At 36.4% G+C, this 26,001-nt stretch overlaps 1 protein-coding gene across 1 annotated transcript; it reads left to right on the top strand.

Annotated features, from left to right (window-relative positions):
- The first annotated feature begins 10,866 nt into the window (after window positions 1-10,866).
- LOC132555465 (uncharacterized) lies at window positions 10,867-14,451 on the top strand. Its single transcript, XM_060219813.1, has 6 exons — window positions 10,867-11,108; window positions 11,391-11,594; window positions 11,747-11,977; window positions 12,779-12,856; window positions 13,937-14,090; window positions 14,374-14,451. Exons 1-5 carry the CDS (start codon window positions 10,942-10,944, stop codon window positions 13,989-13,991), a joined length of 735 nt encoding a protein of 244 aa, XP_060075796.1. The 5' UTR covers window positions 10,867-10,941; the 3' UTR covers window positions 13,992-14,090; window positions 14,374-14,451.
- The last annotated feature ends 11,550 nt before the right edge of the window (window positions 14,452-26,001 follow it).

Here is a 26,001-nt window from a genome sequence, read left to right as displayed (position 1 = left end):
GCAATGCATAACAACTACACAGCAGCGAAAAGATGACACGCCTCCATAACGAAACCTGAAATATATATAGCAAACCTTAGCCAATCAGAATGAACATTTGGGGATTGTTCTATTCAATATTTAGCTACAAGTAAAGAACCTCGTTTTCAACACCCAATGAAAAAGAATACCGTCATTTCTTGCTTTATTTAAAGGGGAAATTTCCCGGTGCGTACGGTAAAATCATCCCGTTTTTTAGTGATATGACTTGCTCAAGTCCGCGGTTCGGGACGATCTTATGCAATCCATACAGACAAAATAAATATCTATTTTTCTATTTTAAAGATATTTTTACTCAAGCTATTTTAAAATTTACACCAGAATTATTAAAACTGGAAAAGTTGGGGGGGGGGGGGGGCATAGTTTAACAAATGACCAATGAAGCAATTTCATTATTCAACAAGAGATCCCAGAGGGATCTTGGTGCCCACCATTGAACCATCTATGTTAGTCCTATGAAAGACTTATCTTTCCCCTACTTTTCTCTTCCTCTTAATCATTTGATAACATCAGAATTCTGTCTATTGACTATGAAAGACGTAATAATTTAAGAACTTTCTTAAATATATTGATGTATTTCAATAAAGCGATAACAAACATGACTGCGTATCAAAAGGGCTCATGGGGAATCGGCATTTAAAATTTCATTAAGGTCCATCCGGTACTTTCTGAGAATTAGCGATAACAAACTTTCACTATCAAAATCCAAGATGGCCGCCTGTTGGCCATGTTGTTGTCAGATCAGCTTAAAAAGGTTATAAGCATAACTAGGTCTCATGGGGAACCTGCATATAAAATTTCAGAAAGATCCATCAAGTACTTTCTGAGAAATAGCGATAAGAAGAATTATTTACAGATGAAGGACGGACGGCGGACCATGGACGAAAGGTGATTTGAATAGCCCACCATCTGATGATGGTGGGCTAATAAATGTCAAAACAACAAAACATCAGAACAAAAACACAACCCCAGATTACTTCAATTAAAAAATTTAATCATTTTTAAGAAAACAATTGTAAATGTGTGAAATATATCAAAAAAAGAAACATGTGTAAAATAATCATCTGCACCATGTCTTGGTCAATAAAACAAACACTAAACTATGGAATTTGACAATAAATTTCAACAAAACAAAGTGTATGTAAACGACTAGACTAAACTAAAATCTTAAGACTACAAAAATATCAAAAAAACATATTTAACCACCTGAAGACATTTACTACATATCACATTCAAATGCATTAATTTCCTGCTACAATATTGTGGATCTCTGACAAAACATTTGATGGTGTCCATTTATTCAGTCAATTCTTAAAAGCACAGATCGGTCTTACAGATATGTATATAACATTAACTGCATATCACTGCATATATCAAAATTAATAAAATAAGTAAAAAAGCAAACACTTGACTAACTATCTAAACAAAGAAACAAAACAGTTATTCTTCAGCCTTTATAGCTAGTACTGATGAAACAGATTTGGTTTTTCTTCAACTGCTAGGAAGAATATTTTCTTTCTCTTCATTTGTGTCCCTTATCTCATAATTTGCTTTCTCACGCTTGAAGGATTCCAGTTCAAGCAACCTATTCTGCTTAAGCATTATCTGTCTAAGTGCAGTGTTTCCTTTGTGGTTTGATCCACGAAAGTACTGCTTCGTAATTTCGTCATTTGATTTTTCCAGTCCTTGCTGTGTGAAGAAAGAAATGGCTCCGTGTCTCTGCATAAGTTCAGCAGTGTGGCATCTCAAGATATGGATATATGGCGTTATATCTTTACTTTGATAAACGTTAGTATATGCTTCACACCACTGATCTACAAGTTTCTGGAAATTCTCTGGGTCTGGATTGTCAGACTTTAACCCATCATTGATCTTGCGGAAGAGATTCCACAAATTTTGTATGTTGTCTGACCTTTCTGTGGAAAGCCCGAGGTCTTTAACGTCCAGCTTTTTAAGAAGTAATTCCTTCTCGGGGCCTTGCAAGTCACTGTACTGAAGCTCTGACTGCTTGTTGATATAAAATTCAAATTTGATACCAAGTTGTTGTAGTATATTTTCGAACATCTGAATATGTTTAAGATTTCTTTTGTCAAAGCCAGACTTTGAAGAACACTTGCGTACATTGTCCATAGTTTGAAGCTCTGACAAGAGAAGTGACAGAAGTTTGTCAGTCACTCTCAAAAACATGTGAAGTACGTCAATGACTACATCTTGGAGGGGAGTGTCAGGGAAAAGTGGTTCATTCACCATGGAGTAGTACTGGGTTTTGGACTTCTTGTGTAGTTTAAGTTGTTGGAAATCTGGATGGGTTACCCTGGCTCCCTTTTCAGGATTATTCATAGACCATGTCAGGCTAATATTACCTCTTTCCTTTCTGCTACATCTACAGTAAATGCAGTTGAACTCTGCTTGTATAGATGAAATTCCATTGGCCATAAGCAAGAACTTGTAATCTCCACCCAAATATATCCTTAATGTATACAATCTGCTGCCAATCTGCATTTCTGAATTTTGTAATTCATGCACCTCTCTCTGTAGATCAGCCAGAGCGACCTTAATCTCTTCATATCTCTCCTGGGTTTTCACAATAACAAGAGGGTAATTACCACTTGCAGACTTGCATCTAGATTCATTCAACAGAGTAAATGTAAAATTAACAAAGTTTTGGTGCTTTCCAACTCTAGTGCCATCCCCTGAAAGTTTGATTTTCAGGACAGAACCCAAGATCTCTGGAGAAATTTGACTAACAACATCATCTATTTTCTTTCGAAGAGATTGTTGGACACCCAAAGTGTCTGGGGTGTCAGATATTTCGTACTTTGAGTTTAGCTGAGAAATGTACTGACAAAGCGTATAACTACGTGGAAGACTTTTATAAAGCATACTGATCTCATGATATGCTTTTCGCGAAATATTGAAAACATCTACAATATAGACAAGCATATTGAGTTTTTCTTTTTCTTCGTCGGAAAGTTCAGAATTGCTGTGTTTTTTTTCTGTCAGGGAAATTGATTCACTGTCTCCATTAATTCTTTCTACATTCACAGACACTGCTCTACAATTAAAGTTTTCAAGGAAAGACAATGACTTTCTACACTGTTCTGCTTCAAGCTTCTTAATTTTTGACCGATGTGATGGGGTATAATCACCAAGAGGTCTTTTCCTTTTAAATGACTGAGATTTGCTCAAACTATTGATTTCACCTACACCCTGTTTCAGTTCTTGATGATTTTCAGCCAAAATTTTCTTCATGCCATCATTTTCTTGAGAAAGAACAGCCACTGAATTTTCAAGTTGTGTGGTTTTTTTTTCTAGTTCAGCTTTTTCTGATGTTATTTGCTCTATCTGGGCTATCATATAATGCCTATCTACACTTGCTTCCCAATTATAAAACTGTTTTGAAAGTTTTGTCTTAAACTGTTTCAGCTGCCGACCTCCATTTTTTTGAGATGCAATGTAATCGCGCCGTATCCTTTCCAGAACAGATTTGAGATTAAGGAGGTTGACTTTATCAGAAAGAAAATGTACACAAAGCTTATCTTCTAACTTTTGTTTAAATTCCTCAATTACAGCAGAAAGAGACTTGTCCCAAAAATGTTCCTTAAGGATAGACAAAAGCAGCTGTTTTGAAATAAGCATTTTCCAGTGACTGTTTAACTATATCATATGACATGAATATCAAGCTACAACATATCATCGTTCAGCAGACAATTAAAAATGCTCTTGTTTCCACTGCAGACAACAAACGAAAACACAAGGTTTGTCCCTCTCTCCTGTTCAACCATTTCCACATGATCTGGAAAAACTAAGTATTCTTTAAGTGGTTTTCGGTGTGTTAGATAAAAGCGTATTGTGCTGGTCTTAGCAAAAAAGTTGTCACCTTCTTCATTCACAACTCTGTAGTCCCATGCCGTCCCAAGGACTCTTTCCAAACACTGCCTGTTTGTAATATGATAAACTGTTTTTGTTCTTGTCTGTTTGTATACTGTTGCTGCTGAGGAAAGTTCTTCGAAGTCTGCCTCTACAGCTGCAATTCTTATGGTTCTGCGACTGTCTCTGCGGCTCGTTCCAAGTAATTGTTCTTTGATCTGTATCTGGAATTAAGAAAACATATATCATGTCAGAAAATGTAACAAGAACTTCCAACTGAATTTTAAAGAGCTGATTGTTATCTGAGAAAAATCAATAACAAACTTGAAAAATAACTCACAATACCTAACTAAGGAATAATTTCAAGCTTGAGGAAATTTACCTTCAACTGTGATATCACAACACTTGATTGGCAATGAGGTAGTTGAGGATGCCTATGTATATCAACTTTTTCCCGCCATTCATCATATTTGTGTGGCCAACCTAAAAAATACAATTCTGTGTCAGTTTACATATTATTCTTCTTTTAATACCATATCACTGTTGAGTTCAATCAATAACTAATTTGTGTTCAGAAATAACATTTACAGTTAAACCCAAGTTAAGTAACCTTCCAAAGGAACATCAAAATAGGGTCCAATAATACAGGTGGTCCTTTAATACTGGTTCAATAAACATGAATTTAGTTGTAGTTAGAAATAACATCATGGTCACTTACAACAGGTTTTTACTTAATACAGGTGGTTGGTAAAACAGGTTGGACTGCACTAAAGTATTATTTTTGTTTTTTTTTAATGTCATTATCAACAGCATGTTATTTTATAATGTGCTGTATTTACATGACTTGGAGGAAGCTGCCCCATGTAGGCCTTGAACTTGGGACTTAAAGAGGTGGTCCATGGTATATGTATACACCCAGTACAGAAATGCACAGATACAGGTTACATATTACTCACAATATTGAAAAAAATATATATACTTTGCCATGCTTAATGTCATTCACTTTTAACAGATTGCCAATATGCTATTTAAGGTATAAATGTTGTCACCATGAAATGTTTTATTGGTTTGTTTTTACTCATAAGTTACAATTGTTTAATATTGATCAGTTAACTTTGGTAACAAATATAATATTGTGCACTGCAAAGTTGTAGTAATTGGGACAGGATTAAGAAGTAGCTATAACCTGCCACATGTACAGTCCTTGCTTGATACAGTACTGTATGTGTAGTCACCCTTGTTACAGTGCCAAAACTGAAAAGAAATATGGTGGCATTATAACAAGAGTGCACAGAACAACGAAGAGATATATTTTCCTTTTCATTCAAATGTTATTAACTTTTTACCTATGTAATGAATTCTTGCTTTGTCCTCCTTTTCTTCCAAAACATATACAGGCCAAAGTTTTTTCGACTGTCGGGTGACTGTTACAGTTCTTACTCTTGGAATAAGTGGTCCTCTACTCAAATCACTGCAACAGAAAAAAAAATTATTGAAATTAAAGTAATCAATAAAATTCCTTCTCATGGTGTAATCAGTAATTTTTTTCATAATTTTATTTTATATATAATAAAATCTAAACCCAAAATACTGTCAAGATTACATGATGATCCTTGATCTCACATTAACACAATCCAATTGATTATTATAAATTTAATTATGAATCAAACTGGATATAAACTTCATTAATAAATCAACAAGAATATGATTGAAAACCTATATGTGTTAGTGTGAATGATCTGAATGTGATGCTGCAGATTATGTGAACTGCGTGTTGACACTGAAGACAAGTTCAACTTATACAATTTACATTTGTGCACTTTTATTCATTAACTTTAATGACTTGTACAAAAATATTTTAATTCAGAGAAAGGTCGCTTCAGAAGAATATGGTTTGTTACCAGACACTTTTGACTAGATTCTATCGCACTAACTATACTGTAACTTAGGGAAATATTTAGATTATATCTATTAGGCTAACAGGCTCATGCTATGAATTTGATGTAGTTCGACTATATATGCACTATAAAGAGAGTTGGTTGGTTGAAGAGTTTAACGTCTACTTGTAAGTGAATACTATATAGTGCATATATCGTCATTGCACGTAGCGACTACCTGAGGTTTACACTACTGAGGACTAAAAATAGGTGTATAAATTTATGTGTACACCGGTGAGCTTTCTCTGTTGATGTGAAAAACTTTACATTTCTAGCTAGAATTAGCATGAAAACTCATTTAAACATTGCTAAAATTATTGAAATAGAAAATTCTTTACTCACTTACCGATAATTACCCACCTCTTTGCCTGAAGGGTCATGAATTCTTCTCCGGCGACTTGTTTCTTCCGCCATTTTTCTCTTTTAACCTCCAATTGAAGAGTTCCATTTCAAGGGAGTTAACTCAGAAAAAGACAATTATTTCACGATATGTTTGCATAACTGTCATATTTCTTCCAATAAATGAAAAAAAATTTTTTTTGTGGTTTTTAAGCAAAAACATTATCATCTCTATCTAGAAAATCAATTGATTTATACAATATTGAAACATGAAATCATTTCAAGAATAAAATAAAAACAGAATGAAGCGTTTTTTGACGGAACTGAACTCCCGTCTATCCCGTAACACTTTTCCAGGCTCTTTTTAAAGTTTTTTCTTCCGACTAAATCTTAATCGCTGTTCATTAAAAAAATACACAAGGTCTAAAAATACGTATTTTCATATTTTTTGTTTTAAAAAAGATCAATATAAAATCAAAAAGCTAATTTGCTTCGATGTGATAGTTTTTTTTAAATATTCTGTCAGCAATCCTGACGTTCGCAATTTGTCCCCTCAAACGTTGGTATTGATTGGCCGGACATGAATCACAGTTATTGCTCGAAGTTAGTGTGTTTGCCTTCATTTATAATAATCCCAATTGCAACTAAATTTTAAAGTTTTTCGATTAAAAACTCCAAAAGCCGTGCGAACGTAAATTCTGTCAAACAGTGTCGCGATATCTTCCGACGTTCGCAAATTTTGTTTTTCACTTTACCATATGTTACCGCCCTTCATTCACATCGAAGTCTCGACACAAGGGGGCGCTGTGTTATTTCCGTAAACATGGCAGCTGTCATTAGCGGCACGGAGAATCTCAGTGGTGAGTTTTTGATGTTTTGGTTTTTCTGTCAACTTTTTTTACGTTCGCATCAATGACAGTTCGCACAGGGAATATCATTAAACGATGATTTGGGGCTGATATGTTGCAGGATTTTGAATTACGCTTTCAAGTGATATATTTTCGTGAGTGCTTTGAATTTACCGCCAGCTGGAGGTGAATCATACAAGGTTAGTGTGCGAACGTAAAATCAGTGACGGACACTTGATGAGCGAACGTAAATAAGTGACGGACATATCATGTGCGAATGTAAATGCATGACAGACATTTCGTGTTAACCAGGAGTTATGGTAAATATGCAATTCATCCGTGTAGTGATTTCATTATTTGTATTGTACTGTGTAACATGGTTAAGATTGTGTGGAATAGCGTAATTTCACTCAAGCTTACAAGTCCTTTTGATTCATTTTGGTCCAAGGATGAATAAGTTCTTGTCACACTTACAACAGAATGTGTTGAAAATATATTGACAGAGGAAACCTATTACCTATTGTCAGATTTTTTTCCACCTCAAAAAAGTCGAGAGCACTATAAAAAAGGATAATTTTATTTGAATTTTGCTTTCTGTGATTAGGGAAATTGAAAAGCACAGTGTAGAAATATATATAAACTATTTTAGATAAAACCTTTGACTTGAAAGTAAATTTTTACCTAAGGACCTGATATATGATTTTATTTTAAGTATGTGGGCCAATCCAAACCTTGTCATTTAACAATTATTTTTTTTCCTGTTACAGGACTACATAGGAGTAACTTATATAGACAATGGCTTAAAGAGGCTGATCCTGTCAAGTATCGTCACTATTTGGAAAAGCAAAAAAAGCGAGTAAAAGAAAAACGAGATAAAATAAAAAGAGAACTTAAAAAGACAAATCCAGACCCTGAAGTGGTTAAAGAGAAAGAAAGAATCCTTTCGTTGCAGAGAAAGAGACAAGAGAAATATGAAAACAGAAGAAAACAGAGTGGAACATGCTTAAAGAAATCACGAAAAGAGAAAAATGCATGTATTATTGAAACCAGGGCAAAAATTCTGCAAAGGAAAGAGTACAATCGGCAAGCAAAACGCAATGAACGTGAAAGAATGAATTACCAGAAGAAAGAATGGGTCAAGAAGAAAGACAGAGAGAGAAAGCGTAGATCAAGAGAGAGAAAAAATATTTCCAAGGCAACAGTTACAGAAGTGCAGGATAAATCCAGTACACCCTTCAGAACAAAAAAGAGTGAATGGAATATTACATCTAATGTAAGAAAAACACTTCCAAAGTCCCCAAAGAAGTTTGCCACAATCTTACGCAATGTAATCAAAAACTCCAGTCCACAGCAGAAAAAAGAAGTAAGGAAAACCATCGCTGATGAGTTCATCCATGTTCCAGAAGCTGGCCTAAAGGAAATGAAGAAGACAACTAAAGGAAAAAAGGCCTTGGTAGTCTTGGCAAGGTCTCTTGTAGTTAGATACAGAAATCTTAGCAAGCGCGCAGTTGCTACAAAACTGAAAATTGACAGAAAAAACCTAACAAAGAAAACTAAGAAAAAGAAAAGAAAATCACAGGATGTCAATAACTGCATAAAAGAGTTTTATAAACGATCAGATGTATCACGAGTCCTTCCAACAAAACGTTACGCCACCAAAGAGGGTCCTGGTTATTTGATGCAAATTTCCATCAGTGAGGCCCATGCTAAGTTCAATTTAGAATCATCAGTCAAAGTTGGACTTGGGCGTTTTTTAGCCAAAAGACCTAGAAATGTGAGAAAGCTTGCAGAAAAGTTTCGAGAGTATTGCTGTTGCGTTTACTGTATGAACGTCAGAAATAAACTATTAACATTAAATAGATGTTGTCCAAAGAGCAAAAAGGTGTCATCTGAAGGATCATTACTAAACATTCTACTTTGTCGGAAGTCTGACAATGAGAAATTTTTCAAACAGAAATGTGTCAACCGAGAATGTTCTGCATGCAATAATTTTGCAGAAACATTGAAAAACTACTACATGGACATCCCTGAGGAGAAAACATTCACATGGGTAAGATGGGAGTACCATAGCCAAGAGGGGCAAAAGAAAAGGATACTCAAGACAAAGAGTGGACAAAAAAGGGTAATATTGGAGGAATTCATTCAAGACATCTTACAGCCATCACAAGGAACAACATTTGTTTCCCACCTACACACTGCTAAATGGCAGGATTTTCAGTTTTCATTGATTAAGAATACCTTGCCAGAACAAACCCTCCTTCAAGTGGTAGATTTTGCTAAAAACCGAAGCATTAAGTATCAGGAAGAAATCAAGTCAGTATTTTATACTGTTGAACAAATCACTATGTATCCTGTTGTTTCTTACTACCACACTCAACAAGGTGTTGTCAGAGAAGCAGACATTGTTATATCTGATGATCTAAACCATGATTATCATGCTGTGGATTATTTTCAGGAGAAAGTTTACATGGATTTGAGTAACAGGATAGGAATCCCAGATAAAACTATTTTGTTTAGTGACGGTTGCAGTGCACAATTCAAGTCAAGAGGACCTTTTGGAATATTGGCCAAGATGGACAGAAAAGTGAACAGGAACTTCTTTGGCTCTGAACATGGAAAAGGTGACTGTGATGCAGAGATCGGAGTGGTAAACAGGGCCTTAGATAGAGCTATTACAGGTAAAAAAGTGGTTATAAACAATGTATTGGATATGTACATGTACTGCCATGAAAACTTAGAAATTGATGACTGTCTATCCAAGAGGAGGTTTTTCTACATTCCAAAATCAGAAATCCAAAGGCAAGGAAAGGAGAACCACACAAAGACTGTGAAAGGAACAAGGAAACTTCACCAAATAATAAACAACTCACCTGAATTGTCAACACTACTTGTCAGAAATCTTTCCTGCTTCTGCGAGTCTTGTCAGATGGACAGCCAAGGATATTCTTGTGTGAACAAAGAATTTGTTGCCCCTTTCAAAAAAATTTACCTCACTAGCAATTCAGGGGAGCCTGGAAGTTCAAAGAATATTACAGAAAGTGCTTGTGATGAAGGAAAAAGACAACCAAGTCAGAAACAAAGCGCCAACAAAGAAAACAATTCCAGTAAAAATGCAGCCAAGAGCACCAAGGAGAAGAAACCATCCCCAAAAAAGAAGACAAGAAAAAGGACCAGAAAAGCACTTCAACTGGTAAATGTAACACCTGAACAATTGTCCATCGAAGGGGATGAACGTGTGCTTTTCTTCAGAAACACTCTTTCCAGCCTCCAGAAATCATCATCATTTGATGAACTTCAAAGAAGATGCTTACATTTAACAGAAGACAAATATTTCCGAAGATGCCATGTACAAGTGGATGATACAGTAACAGTGGTCCAATCAAAATTGGTTGCTGATAAGGTGGCTCTAAGGTTACTGCCTGTAAATAATGATCTAAGCAACAGATTGCCAGTCAGAATTACAGGTGATGGAAACTGTCTGCCCAGGTCGGTCAGTGTCGCATGTTTTGGCAATGAGGAACACCATGAAGAGATAAGAGTTAGGATTGTAACTGCCATGTGCCTGGGGGAAGAATTGTATACCAACAATGACAATCTACAACAAGGCTTGGAATTTCCCAAAGGAGAAGGTGATCATCTAAGTGTCACATACACTATGATGTCTCAACTGTACACGGCAGGCGATAAAATCACACCATCTGTAATTAAGAGAATTTTTAGAGCAGAAGCTATGGCGGTTGTTAGAGACAAAGAGTACATGGGAATATGGCAGCTCTTTGCACTCGCTGATATGCTAGGAAGCACAGTCTTTTCTGTTTATCCAGACTTGGGGGGGACCAGTACCCAAAGCAGTATTAGGTCGGGAAATCAACCCTCTTGTTCTGCGACATAGGAAGCCTCTGTTCATTATGTGGACATCCACTAGAGAAGATCTACAAAAGGAAAATTGGATACCAAACCACTTTGTTCCTCTCATCCAAGTTTGTGGTCGGAATGAGAATTTCACAGATGACTCTGATGAAAATATTGAGTTGGATGACAGTCTCCTGGATACATTGCTTCAGACAGTTACTGAGTAAGTAATAATTGATTTATAATCATAGGTACTATATTTATATTTTGACTAATAGGCATTTAATCGAGGTACACACAGAAATACAAAAAGGGTAGGGATGTACAAACAGCCAAACATCAAAATCAAAAGGGTAGGCATGCACTGATTGAGATTTTTCTCCGTGTATTGCAGTTTCCCCTCCACTTTAAGACCCTGAAAAATCTGTCAATCATCATACCAGTACATTGTAATATCAATAAATATAAGTTATTCCTTTATACAAAGATTTTGATTTGGTTTCAGTTCACAGGAGATGGAAAGCCCAATACCAGTAATAGCCTGTTCACAGGAGCTGGAAAGTCCAATACCAGTGATAGCCAGTTCACAGGAGATGGAAAGTTCAATACCAGTGATAGCCAGTTCACAGGAGATGGAAAGTCCAATACCAGTGATAGCCAGTTCACAGGAGATGGAAAGTCCAATAATAGCCTATCAGGGAAACCATCAGTAAGTAGACTCGGAACAAAAGATAAATTCATTAATTTGCCAGATTTTTCTCTACCTTAACACCCTTACAAATCCTTCAGTTTTTATACCAGTACATTGTAATATTAATAAATGTTGTTCCTTTATACCTAATGATTTTGATTTGTTTTCAGTTCACGGTCTTTGGAAAGTCCAATAACAGCAATTTCACAGGCAATGGAAAGTCCAATAGCCAGTTCACAGGAGATGGAAAGTCTAATAGCCAGTTCACAGGAGATGGAAAGTCTAATGGCCAGTTCACAGGAGATGGAAATTCTAATGGCCAGTTCACAGGCAATGGAAAGCCCAATAGCCAGTTCACAGGAGACGGAGAGTCCAATAAAAGCCTATCAGGGAAACCAACAGTAAGTAGACACAGAACAAAAACAAAAACCATTGATTTATAATGTGCCTGTATGACCTGACTAAATTGCTCAAGATATCTATGAACAGTTGAAATTTGTAAGGAATTTTGAAATGCCGATCACCATACTAGTTCAGTACACTACTAGTGTATTCATACATATTATAGTCCTTTTTATATCATAAGTGCTGTATGAAAATAGCCATTCAAATTTTAGTAGCACTAGCTAGAACCCCCAGTTTCCATTGTGCTTGGATTGACTGGTTAGTGATCCATACGCATTAGCACACAACGCACACCATGCAGATATGTTACAAGCTAGCTAGCATACTACATAGGATGTCTAAGGATCAGATGGTGCATATACTACAACATGTGAAGTAAATACTGTATACCTGGATATTTTCGCCTTTTGAGGATGGAGAGAATACAACAGGAAGGAGAAAAGTTCATTTTCTAATTACAACTTTTTAAAGTAGATGAAAGTATTTTGCGTTTTACCAAGGGGGAAAGTATCCAGTGACGAAAATTTCCGAGTACATGTATATACATTAAATTATATCATAAACTAACTAGATGTCAAGTGAAGATCAAAAGCAAAGCATTGTGAAAGCATGCAACAGTGCATAATATATGTAACTGAGTTTAGATACTGTTAATGTACATTACAATATCCAATCCATACACCAAAATTAAGACAAAATGTCAATCATTATTTGAGTAAGACAAACATTCCTCATCCTACTTTGTGAATTAAAATGAAGGATTACAATTACAATGATGTCATGTTTTGTAATTGAAGTGTCCAGAGTCCAGCAATCATTGATGATGAGAATTTAGCAAGTGTGGGTGAACAGAATCAAGCAACCATGGACAACAGGTAATTGGTGTCTCCTCCCACAATTACATCTTTTACCAGTACCATCTCATGATAGATAATTGTTGTGTCCTTTATGTACTCAAAACCAATATATATTGTTATTATTCTAACAAAGTGAACACATGAAATTAACAATGAATCATACGAAGTCAGATTAAAAAAATTGATGTTTTTTTGTCAGTTTGATAAACGCTGACTATGCAGTAATTAATATTTTGATATCAGATATATTATATATTAATGCTTCCAGTTATTCCACTGGGCAATTTTTACTTATTGCTCATGGCAAAAAATCGTATCCTGCTGTTGTAAGTATATTGTTGGCTCCAGTTTTTTATGGTTACTTTTTCACTTGAGTAGACTTCTAAAGATCTACAGGACAAGTGGCATCATTGAAGATGTTTATTCTTTTGGAACCTCTGGTCTTATTCTCCTTGTAGTTTTGCAGGAAGTCTCCATGTAGATCTTGCCTTTGTTTCAAGTCTGCTCTTGTGTTGATTGTACTTTCAGTTTGTATTACAATTTCATTTGTATATTCTTTGTTCTCATTTGTTTCCAATTTTATACCCTAGCAGTCAGGGAAAAGGGTTTTAATGGTCTTGCTTTTAGTGTATGTACAGTTAATGTTGGCCTCAATTTTAAACAATTAGAGATCAATGTAAGTTCATGTTTAGTTTGCATTATTTAAAATGGTGCCACCCAGTACTATATTTGGTAACATTTGAACTAAATAATAAAGTGGAATAATATAGGCATAGTGTTTTATAACAATTAATCTTAGTCAATTTCAAAACTGTGTTTTAGAGTTCTACTTTGGAGACAGCTTTTCAAATTTATTGCGATCAAATAATATTTAACATCCCATACAATTCAATTCTTGCTGATTTTTGAATGGTCATTTATTGTTTTACAATTTACATATCAAGTCACCATTATTTAAAATCGCAGAAAGTTTATCAGTACATGTGAAGAGCATATAAATGTGCAATTTTCCAGCTGTGTTCTAATTTCAACATAACTATGCCATTACAGGAAAACAATTTTGCAACCTGTGAAGTGTTTTTTATGTTGCTTTTTTAGGTGCAGGAATGGCCGTTTGTCTCATTCTTTGAGAAGAAAAGAGGGGGTTGGGTGATGGGTTCATTAAAGCATGCCATCATCACCGCTGATATTTTATCTAAATTGGACCCCCCACAAATTGAGATGTATGGATCCAGAATGTTATACAAATTTGGTAAGACTCATTGCATTATAAGAATGTGAAGGTACTGGATCTAAAACCTCATTTAAAGTTTGTTCCTAATCAATTATTGCTTATAATCATAACTTACCATGTACCTATCCTTGTTAACTGTATATATTAATACTGTCTCCTAATCCCTGAATAAGTGCAAAATTTTCTCAGTCTTTCAACAATGTTTTTTTACCAAAAATAAATTATTCAATATAGGGCTCTAAATTGTATGAATTGTGTTTGAAATTTACATACTTATTCTTCTCATTTTTTTTACTTGCAGAAATGGTGTGAAGATGAGAACAGAAGAAATAATGAAATTCATAAATTGGAAATAAACTTTTGAAGAAATACATAAAAATGGATTTATTTTTTACTGTTTTGAAATTGTGCTATACAACCCGAATACGTTCTATCAATATGAAAGAACATTCCACTCTGCAGATGCAGCCATCAACATACTGAAGTTAAACATAATGGGTAACACATAGACATTCAAAACGATGAAGGCAAGCCTGTGTGCTCTGGAAGAGTAAATAATGCCTGCCTCACATGCAACACCAGCCATGTATTTATAGGTTAAATCTGGTTTCAAAGAGTGCGACAACTTGTACAATATCAAGCATTGCTTAATGCATTAATAATGTATTATTTTAAACACAGAAACGCCATCTCCATCAACAAGATCTTAATGACTATACATCTTGGAATTTCATGAATTTGACAAAGTTCTGTCAATACAATTGTGTTGATGGGCTGTTAAACCTAAACAAACAACAAACCTGAAAATAGAGTTCCGTCATCACCTGACATTAGCGTAAATTGTTCCGTCATTACCTGACATTAGCAACAAATAGTTCCGTCAACTTCTGACATTAGCAACAAGTTGTTCCGTCATCACCTGACCTTAGCAACAAGTTGTTCCGTCAACTTCTGACATTAGCACAATTTTGAAACCACAATATCTCATCATTGATATAAGAAAGCTTCAAGATTTAAAATAGTTTTAATGTCAAATTTTTAGATTTTTTATTAAAACATATTTTTAAAACTGAAGCTTATAAGAGATTCATATGAATGTGTATATCATCCAAGTGCTAATGTCAGAATATCCGTCAAAGATTCCGTCAAACATGACATTAGCACATGGAAAATTTAATTTAATCATAAAATGCTGATTTTATTGATTCTTGATAATTTTTTTACATAGTATTGATTTATTTTGGTCATATTTTCAGGTGATGTTAAAAATAAATGAAATATATTCACTTCAAAAACATTTTTATAATGGGAGTAAATGGTACACTTTCGTATGGAATATGTCATATAGAATAACAAATGAATACAACAGGGCTCCAAGTGGCATATTCAAAATACTACCCCTAATTCTAATGACCTCTAAATTTTATTCGTCAACCTAAGCGGGGTATTTTTTTTTGTTTTTGCTCATTAATTCCAAATATTTAAAACATTTTCATAATAATATATAATGTACTTCATTCAAGCAATTTGTAGTCGCGTATGCATATTATTTTAAGAATAGTTGTATCAATAATGTCACCGGGGTGTGTTGTGAAATATTACTCGGAGGCCAAAAGTTCAGTTGTTCGTTTTTTTAATATATACCACAGTGACTGGCAAATAAATTTTCACTATGGGACAATGGCCCTCCTTCTGCAAAATTTATCTGACATTTAAAAAAATCTATGTGACATTTTGTAATTTTTATGTGACATTTTTTAAAACATATTTAATAAAGTCAGTGACAACTTTGTCTTTTATCTCTTTATTGAGAACATAAATAAGTATAAACTGCTCACTCGGCAGTCACCTGTAAAACTAAAATGACTAGAATTGATAAAATTCATAATTTCGGACGGACTCCAACCAGAATTGCAGTCAGGTAAGTAAAACACAAATGCTGTATACTAAGTGAGTTCAAAATTGAGATCATAATGGATATCATAATGTTAATAATCATCAAGAAGTCCATTTGTGATGATACAATTTCCTTGCATTTAATTTCCACAACTTCAACACATTTTCTTTGTTAACGAGACCCCCACTTTTTGTAAATAATCGGGTTCTTATGAGCTGATCTAAATGCTCTGAACTGAGATTTGCTCTTGACTTAGTTAAGATTTGATTCTGCTGGCTGAATGTTCTCTCGCAATCACCTGTGTGAAGTGGAAGAATTAAGGCAATTTGGGCTAGCTTGATGAGTTGGTCTAGTTCCCGGTGGTGGAAGGTAGTTAGTAACTGCCAGAGCTCTCCAAACTTGTCCACTGGGTATTTCATAGATCTTACAATCTCCTTTGCCCTACCCCACTGAGCCTTCACAGAGATTTTGTTGACCTTGGGTAGAGAAACTGTGCCTTTGAACCTCTGAAAGTAATGAGAAATTTTGCATAAGGTCATACAGCAGTCCCGACCGCGTTCGGATCTCATTTTTCGCGACCTTTGGCACATCCCTTGGAGGGTTACCACATTTTGTGCTACTGTCTCTTCTTGGACTACACAGCGCGTATCCTGAACCGATCGTGTCCTTTCTCGAACTGTCTGGTGCTACATGTATCTTTGGGTTTTGGTTTCCTGGCACTAAACTGTATGGCTGCGCGACCTTTGGTTCATTCGCGACGATTTTGTGCGGTTCTTCACGTGTTCTCATGAGGTGTTCTGTATTGCGCCTGTATTCTCTCGCGCTGTCGCCTGCTTTGACGATATATGATTGTGGTGTTCTTGCTTTCCCTACAACTTCGGCAGGTTTCCACCCTGAAGGGGTTTGAATACGAATCGCGTCACCAGGTCCGATTTCTTTCCTGTACTTCGTATTCCAGTCATAATAATATTTCTGCTGTTGGCGGTGAGCCACAAGTTTTGATGTCACCTTACTCGGGTCAGAAACTTGAGGTTTCCGGAGATTCGGTGTAATAGGTAAGAGAGTCTTCCCTCGTCTTCCCATCAGTCTCTGCATTGGAGAACCTGTCTCCTCATCACGCGGTGTGTTACGTAGTTCTAACAAACTCAAATATATGTCATCCCCGGATTCTGTGCATTTCTTTATGATGTTTTTTACCATTTGGACTGCCTTCTCCGCCAATCCGTTTGCCTGCTGATGTAATGGAGATGACGTAAGATGGTTGATTCCATAGACAGACGTGAATGCCTTGAATTCTGCGCTCGAATACTGTGGACCATTGTCGCTGACTAGAGTGTCCTTGATTCCGTAACGGGCAATGTTTTCCTTCATGTGTCTAATGACTGTACTTGTCCTAGTATCTTTAAGTGGTGCTACCTCAATGAAATTGGAATAATAGTCAACTAGCACCAGGTAGGTTTTGCCATTGAGCTCGCAAAGATCGGTCCCTACCTTGCTTCATCGGAGTGATGGCACAGGGTGGATTATCATCGGTTCCTTGGGCATCTTGTTCCTGTACGTGAGACATGCACTGCATCTACCTACAACGTCCTCTATCTGCTTATTCATGCCAGGCCAAAAAACTAATTCCCTGGCTCTCTGTTTGCATTTGACGATCCCCAAGTGTGAACTATGAATTGTTTTGAGGGTTGCCGCCCTCAGGTCAGTAGGAATGCACACACGTTCCCCACGATATACAACTCTGTTGTATGTAGAAAGTTCGTCACGATAGTCCCAGAATGGTAGTGCCAACCCTGGCATATGACTTGTTTGAGGACCTTGAACTGGTTGTCCTCTCGGGTTGCCTTGGCAATCGTGTCATGGTTACCACATGATAGAGCCTCTACAGTCAGAACCATCATTTCATCGTCGATTGGCTTTTCACCGACCTCATCGAACGGTAGTCTGCTGAGACAGTCAGCTAGTCCTATGTGTTTTCCTTGAACATATGTCAACTCAAACTCATATGGCTGTAATTTGAGTAGCATCTTTTGCAAACGCATCGGCGCCTTGTGTATCGGTTTCTGCATAATGTTTTGAAGCGGCTTATGATCCGATTCAATGGTAACGTCAGATTTTCCGTACAGCAGTTTGTGAAACCGTTCGCAACCGAAAACTACTGCTAGCATCTCTTTCTCAATTTGCGCGTAACGCTGTTCAGCTGGTTTGAGGGCTCTTGATGCGTATGCCACAACTCCATCCTCTTGAATGATCGCTGCGCCCAATCCTTTCATTGACGCGTCTACAGTCACTCTTACCGGTTTGTGTACATCATAGTACCTCAATACCTTTGTTGAAGTTAGCGTGTTCTTTATGTTCTGGAACGCTTCCTTCGCTTGGTCCGTCCATTCCCACCCTTTGGCTTGTTTCAGCTCACGAAGTGGCGCATTGAGCTCACTCAAATTTGGTATAAATTTTGATACATATGCCAACATTCCAAGAATTGTTTCCAACTCATTGTGGTTCTCCGGGTCTCTCATACGCATGATCGCCTCAACTCTCTTCTGAGTTGGTTTGACTCCGTCTCCAGTTAGTTTGTGACCCACATAATCGACTTCTGGTTTAGCCAATATACACTTGTCTTTGTTTAGTTTGAGGTTGGCACACCTAGCCTTGCTCAAGACTTTCTCTAAACGGGCATTGTGCGCTTCAATTGTCTTACCGTGTACCAGCACATTGTCCACCACTACCTCAACACCATCCAGGTTGCCAAACTGTGTAATCATTTCGCGTTGGAAAACTTCTCCAGCACCTTTCAGACCCATAGGTAAACGTAGGTACCGGTAACGCCCAAACGGCGTGTTGAATGTGGTTAGAAATGAACTTTGTTCTGACAACTTTATCTGATAGTATCCCATGTTAGCGTCAAGGGTTGAGAAGTATTTGCTGCCGTGTACGCGGGTTACAATATCATCAATACTGTTCATTGGATAGTGTTCACGGAGTATGGCCTTATTAAGGTCTCCTGGGTCAATGCATATTCTGACTCTTCCGTTTTTCTTCCTCACGCACACCATGCTATTTACCCATTCAGTTGGATGTTCCACGGGAGAGATGATACCACATTTCTGCAGATTGTCTAGCTCTGCCTTTACTTGCTCGCGAAGGGCAACAGGTACTGGTCTCGGCGCATGAATAACCGGTGTAATACTCTTGTCTATCTTTATTTCGTACTCGCCCGGTATGCACCCAATCTGGTCACCTACGACGTCATCGTAGCTACGGAGTATCCCTTCCATAGTTAGCTCTACTTCGTTTACCCTGGCTAACAAGGATATTTCGTCAATTTTCTAAGGTGAGCTAAAAAATGCCGTTACTACAAGTTTAAAATGGCAAATGGTCACAATGCTGTTACTACAAGTTTCACTGACCATTTGCCATTATACATAGTGACCATTTGCCGTTAGACTCGCTCTGACCATTTGCATTTATACTTGTTTACTTACATCGCTTGCATATAAGCTCTCTTATAGGCAGCTGCCCTCTTCGATGGCAACAGGAGTTTTTCAGGAAAGGGCTTGATCTCTGAATTGACCAGGTTGATCTTCTCTGACAGCCCATTACCCAAACAATGTCAATAATGTTACATGCAATGTCCATTATGTTTTTCTAATGACTTTTTTACCTTAATAAACGCAAAAACTTAACGTTGAAAAAATACACCAAGGGTATACCATAATACGCCGTCATTCGACGGGCGTATAAAAACAAAAAAAGGAAGTATTAACTGGTTTATATAATGAATATGAGTCATTATCAGAAATTGTCAATATTGCTGTCTCATCACTTTAAACTGATTTTTGCATTTAGAAATGAATTGATAGTAATTGCAATTTTCACGTTGCTATGGCAACCAACCAGGTGATTTTCCATAGTTACAGTATTGAAATAATTGAATAATGATATTTGTACTTAAGTTTGATTCAATGACGTTTACTGTTCATGAATGTAAATTTTTCATTTTTTTCATATCTGAATACTGACAATTTCTGATAATGACTCATATATAACATATTTTGTGAAATAATATTGATTTTAATGTTCACTTTTACATCGTTGTCAAGACTTCGTTGTAGATACTTGAAAAGAGCATTTCCATGTCCGCCACAAGAGAATGTTCCCTCAACTCGAAGTATTTTCTCAAACCTCACTTTGTCTTCAGCTACGATGCATCTCTCTAGAAGTGCCTGATTCGTGCATATCAAGACACCCACAGCTGAGCCTTGCTTGATTGCTGCTGGCATTAGCATATATCTCAATTGAGATATCGATTGCGGATATAACAACCTCCCTTTTTTTATTTCAATAAGCAAGTGTTCTCTGGATGTGCTTTCAAGAACTATGTCTGGTACGAACTTGAAGACTCGATTAGTAATACAATCAATGTCCTTTAAAGGAGCTTTATAATTGCGAGGTGAATGTCTTGTCGCCGCAGATTCACTTTGCTTGGCAGGAGATTCCATTGGTGACGAGTCGGAATCACTGTCCTCAAATGTAACTTCAAAGGCTAATTCCCTAACTGATGGCTCGTTGACAGTTGCGGTACCACCAATATTCACCGCTTTGACTGAGGTGTCTGAGCTGAATAGTTGTGCAAGGAGACCATGTATCATTGATCTGCCCCGGGAGTTGGACATATCCGAGATAAAGCCTTGTGTAATTGTTTGTTGGTCTATGGATAATACATCTGAAAAGAATAGAAAGAACAAAGAATCAACAGATGTTTAATTTGGTTGCTGTATATTAGGCAGTACCCTCACATTTCTGTAGTGTAGTCTAGCAGTGGCACTAACTCAGTTGACAATATTTGAATTTCAACAATTAAAATTGAAAATGGAGGCAGAATAAGAATACAAATAGCCTTTTAACTTGCTTTAATATAGATATATTGCTGTAAAGTTCCAAGTCTGATGTGTATAAATAAAGAGAACAGCGTTCCGATATCCCCCGCCGCCCCAATTTTTTTTCTGCTATTGTTTGAGTTTTCAAAGGCAATATTCCTATACATATTTTGAATTCAACTTTTTTTTTTCAAATTTAGAGCGCTAACAAGGATATTTCGTCAATTTTCTAAGTTGAAAAGGGGCATAACTTGCACAAAAATATTCGTTCAGAACTCGTCTTCAAACTATCATGAGATATCATTGAGCTAAAGCTACTGTATAAATTTTATCCTAATCGGATGATAAATAAATTTGCTCGAGCGCTAACAAGGATATTTCGTCAAATTTCTAAGTTAACAAGGCATCGCAAGCGATACAAATCCCCTCGCGCCCCACTAAATGAAATCCACTGAGAAGTTCTGATGATGCCCTACAACTTTTTTTTCATTACAAATCTACACTTCTATGCTGTAAAGGATTAATTAGTATTATTATTCTAGTGTACAAAAACACTGATTAAGGTTACAACAATTAACACAATGACTATAAAATATCATAATAATAAAATAACGAATACATAAAATGCCTGAATCTATGATGATTGAAATAAAAGTAATATTTTACTTAGCACTGAGACAACACGTTGAGTGATCTCCCTGTTGCAAATGTCATCACAGCAGTTCTTCAGTAAATTAACAGAGGTTATGTTTTTGAATGAAAATGAAATTGAGCCATGTCAGTGGTTTCTATAATAATTAAAAAACAGGTTACAAACCTAATCTTGTACACTGCACTCCACCATAATGTCCAAATCATATGCAGTGTTGTAACCAATATACCAACTTGTACACACTGCGTGTGAATGAATTTTTTAACAAAGGGAAATAATTTTGTAAAATGGAACGCGGAATAAATAAATGAGTGTTATTAGAAAAGAGAAAACTCTTTAAAAAGAGACACGAGAGTTACGGTTCTTGTGCACTGCATTCCGCCTTGATGCATTTACCATGTGTATTTATCATAACTGTTTGAGAGTTATGCTCCGGACAAGGGAAAAATGAATGTTTTTACAAAGGGGAATAACTCTGTAAAATGGAATGCGAGAGTAACGGTTCTTGCGCACTGCACTCCGCCTTGATGCATTTACCATGTATATGAAGTTTGATGAATTAATCAAGAACAGTTTTGGAGTTATGGTCCGGACAAATATTACAAAGGGGAATAACTCTGTAAAAAGAGACACGAGAGTTACGGTTCTTGTGCACTGCACTCTGCCTTGATGCATTTACCATGTATATGAAGTTTGATGAAATAATCATGAACAGTGTGGGAGTTATGGTCCGGACAAATATTACAAAGGGGAATAACTCTGTAAAAAGAGACACAGGAGTTACAGTTCTTGTGCACTGCACTCCACCTTGATGCTTTTACCATGTATATGAAGTTTGATGAATTAATCATGAACGGTTTAGGAGTTATGGTGCGGACAAATATTACAAAGGGGAATAACTCTGTAAAAAGAGACACGGGAGTTACGGTTCTTGTGCACTGCACTCTGCCTTGATGCATTTACCATGTATATGAAGTTTGATGAAATAATCATGAACGGTGTGGGAGTTATGCTCCGGACAAGGGAAAAATGAATGTTTTTATAAACGGGAATAACTCTGTAAAAAGGGATGCGAGAGTAACGGTTCTTGCGCACTGCACTCTGCCTTGATGCGTTTACCATGTATATGAAGTTTGATGAATGAATCATGAACGGTTTAGGAGTTATGGTCCGGACAAATATGTACGTACTTACGTACGGGCAGATCCCTATATCCCCTCTCCGACTTCGTCGCGAGGGGATAAAAAGGGGCATAACTCTCACAAAAATATTCGGTCAGAATTCATCATCGATCTTATTTGAGATATCATTGAGCTAATTATTTTAAAAGCTACTGTATAAATTTTATTCGGATCAGATGAGAAATAAACTTGCTAGAGTGCTAATAAGGCGGACGGACGGCTGAACCCACATCCAGACCTTATGTAATACTTTACTTAAGTGGTATTTTTTTCTGTGAAATTGACCTTAAGTGGTACTACATTTTCTGTCGGTCCAAAAGGATTTCATGTGGTATTCCATATAGTTACCACTTAAATTCTGGGGGAAAGGAATCAGCAGCCTTAAGACATATAATCATAAATTTCTTGAGCTAATGCAGTCATAGAAATAATTTCTTAACACTGATACACAGATTAACATCTATTAAGTAAGGCATATTCCATATTTATGTGTATGTGAAGGTAGAGTGAATTGATATAATATGGGTGTTTGAGTTAAAATCACATGGGCGTACCATTGTCACTTTTATAACTAGATGTTGTGGGGTCTCAAAATTGTTTCCACCTCCTCTACATTTAAACATGGAATCGCCCTTAAAAGAAAATAACATCAAATAATAAAACTCAGACACATACTTAATTTTTCACCTTTCATTTTTTTTTTATAATATTGAATCATTCAATTTACAACATGTTGATCTGAATCTAAAATTATGTAATATTCAATCTGAATCATGCATTTTCTAATATAACATTCAAACTTTAATTTTATTTGGAACCTCTTTCCAATTTAATTAAGGTAAAATGATAATATCATATTTATTTCAACTTCAAGATGAACATTCATTATAAATGATAGTACATTTATCAAATTTCCTTTTTCGGTATTACATGTACACTAGAAAGTATCATATTGCTTCAGAATGTAGATTACTTCAGGAAAACTATACTACCCTTTCTGAGGTAGTATATACCCCATTATCTCAGGACGTATATACCCCATTATCTCAGGACGAATATACCACATTATCTCAGGACGTATATAACACATTATCTCAGGACGTAAATACCACATTACCTCAGGACGTATATACCACATTATCTCAGGACGTATATACCACATTATCTCAGGACGTATATACCACATTACCTCAGGACGTATATACCACATTATCTCAGGACGTATATACCACAATATCTCAAGACCTGGTACCATATATCTCAAAACATGGTACCCCTTTATCTCAGGACGTATATACCACATTATCTCAGGACGTATATACCACATTATCTCAGGACGTATATACCACATTACTTCAGGACGTATATACCACATTATCTCAGGACGTATATACCCCATTATCTCAGGACGTATATACCACATTATCTCAGGACGTATATACCACATTATCTCAGGACGTATATACCCCATTATCTCAGGACATGGTACCCTATATCTAAGAACATGGCACCCCATTATCTCAGGACGTATATACCACATTATCTCAGGGCGTATATACCACATTACCTCAGGACGTATATACCACATTATCTCAGGACGTATATACCACATTATCTCGGGACATGGTACCCTATATCTCTGAACATGGTACCCCAGTATCTCAGGACGTATATACCACATTATCTCAGGACGTATATACCCCAGTATCTCAGGACATGGTACCCTATATCCAAGAACATGGTTCCCTATATCTAAGAACATGGTACCCTATATCTGAGAACATGGTACCCCAGTATCTAAGGATGTATATACCACATCATCTCAGGACGTAAATACCCCATTATCTCAGGACATGGTATCCTATATCTCAGAACATGGTACCCCAGTATCTCAGGAAGTATATACCACATTATCTCAGGACATGGTACCCTATATCTGAGAACATGGTACCCCAGTATCTCAGGACGTATATACCACATTATCTCGGGACATGGTACCCTATATCTCTGAACATGGTACCCCAGTATCTCAGGACGTATATACCACATTATCTCAGGACGTATATACCCCAGTATCTCAGGAAGTATATACCCCATTATCTCAGGACATGGTACCCTATATCCAAGAACATGGTTCCCTATATCTAAGAACATGGTACCCTATATCTGAGAACATGGTACCCCAGTATCTAAGGATGTATATACCACATCATCTCAGGACGTAAATACCCCATTATCTCAGGACATGGTATCCTATATCCAAGAACATGGTTCCCTATATCTAAGAACATGGTACCCTATATCTGAGAACATGGTACCCCAGTATCTCAGGACGTATATACCCCATTATCTCAGGACATGGTACCCTATATCCAAGAACATGGTTCCCTATATCTAAGAACATGGTACCCTATATCTGAGAACATGGTACCCCAGTATCTAAGAATGTATATACCACATTATCTCAGGACGTAAATACCCCATTATCTCAGGACATGGTACCCTATATCTCAGAACATGATACCCCAGTATCTCAGGACATATATTGAAAAAGTTACATCAGAGCAAACTTAACCGAAAAATCAGAACCTAATAATTTGTTGGAATGAAATCATCAAATTGCTGAAAGTCAGTTCATGTCTCCTTCAACATGTGGAACTAAAATAATCTTCCCAAACTTAACAAAAATCAACAAAGCATAATGAACTTGCATCAAACTGCTATGCATTCTGCATGGCACATGCTAAAAGGGTGATCCATGACAAAAACATATTCCATCAATTAAAAAAATCTGGTGTATACCATAGTACAATCTTCATTTTGTTCTATGCAAAACTGATCTTTTCTCAACACATCTAGCAGGCCAGATCAAATATCAAGTCTGTACACATCCAAAGTACTAAGTATTCATTTGCAGAACAAATGGCATGCATGTAAAACCTACTTCTTCAGCATGCGCATTACTTTTTTCTTTATAGTCTCCCAATTTCTTTTATGGACAAGTCCATTATTTTCACGACTTTTCTTTATAGCAGCAAGACATTCCTTCATCACTGGAATTTTCTTAGTTTTCATGTTTTCTTTGAAAAGCTCTGCCGCCTCTGTTTCTTCTTCAGCTGTCCACAATTTACGTGTTGTGCAAGAATTTGTCCTCCTCTTTTTGGGGGGAATTTCGTCTCTCTCATCTACAAATTATTACATGTAATATAGGTTAATTGACTGTCCGAACAACAGGTTATATAAACCTAAAATTTACAGCAAAACGAAATACACAGCCAGCTATCAGGTACTTATGATATTTAGTTTCCGGCATTTTGGA

The sequence above is a fragment of the Ylistrum balloti genome, unplaced genomic scaffold, assembly GCF_031769215.1.
Source record: "Ylistrum balloti isolate Yb309-2 unplaced genomic scaffold, AGI_CSIRO_Ybal_v1 Utg370492, whole genome shotgun sequence".
NCBI classification, from domain to species: domain Eukaryota; kingdom Metazoa; phylum Mollusca; class Bivalvia; order Pectinida; family Pectinidae; genus Ylistrum; species Ylistrum balloti.
Note: the sequence above shows the minus strand (reverse complement) of the source record. Positions and strands in the feature narration are given on the sequence as shown.

What these genes read in the sequence shown, in the direction of transcription:
- LOC132555465 (XM_060219813.1), top strand. Translation starts at nt 10,942, where the DNA reads ATGTGGACATCCACTAGAGAAGATCTACAAAAGGAAAATTGGATACCA. An exon ending in TTGCTTCAGACAGTTACTGA is followed by an intron (nt 11,109 to 11,390) that starts GTAAGTAATAAT and finishes ATTTGGTTTCAG; the next exon opens with TTCACAGGAGATGGAAAGCC. An exon ending in GCCTATCAGGGAAACCATCA is followed by an intron (nt 11,595 to 11,746) that starts GTAAGTAGACTC and finishes ATTTGTTTTCAG; the next exon opens with TTCACGGTCTTTGGAAAGTC.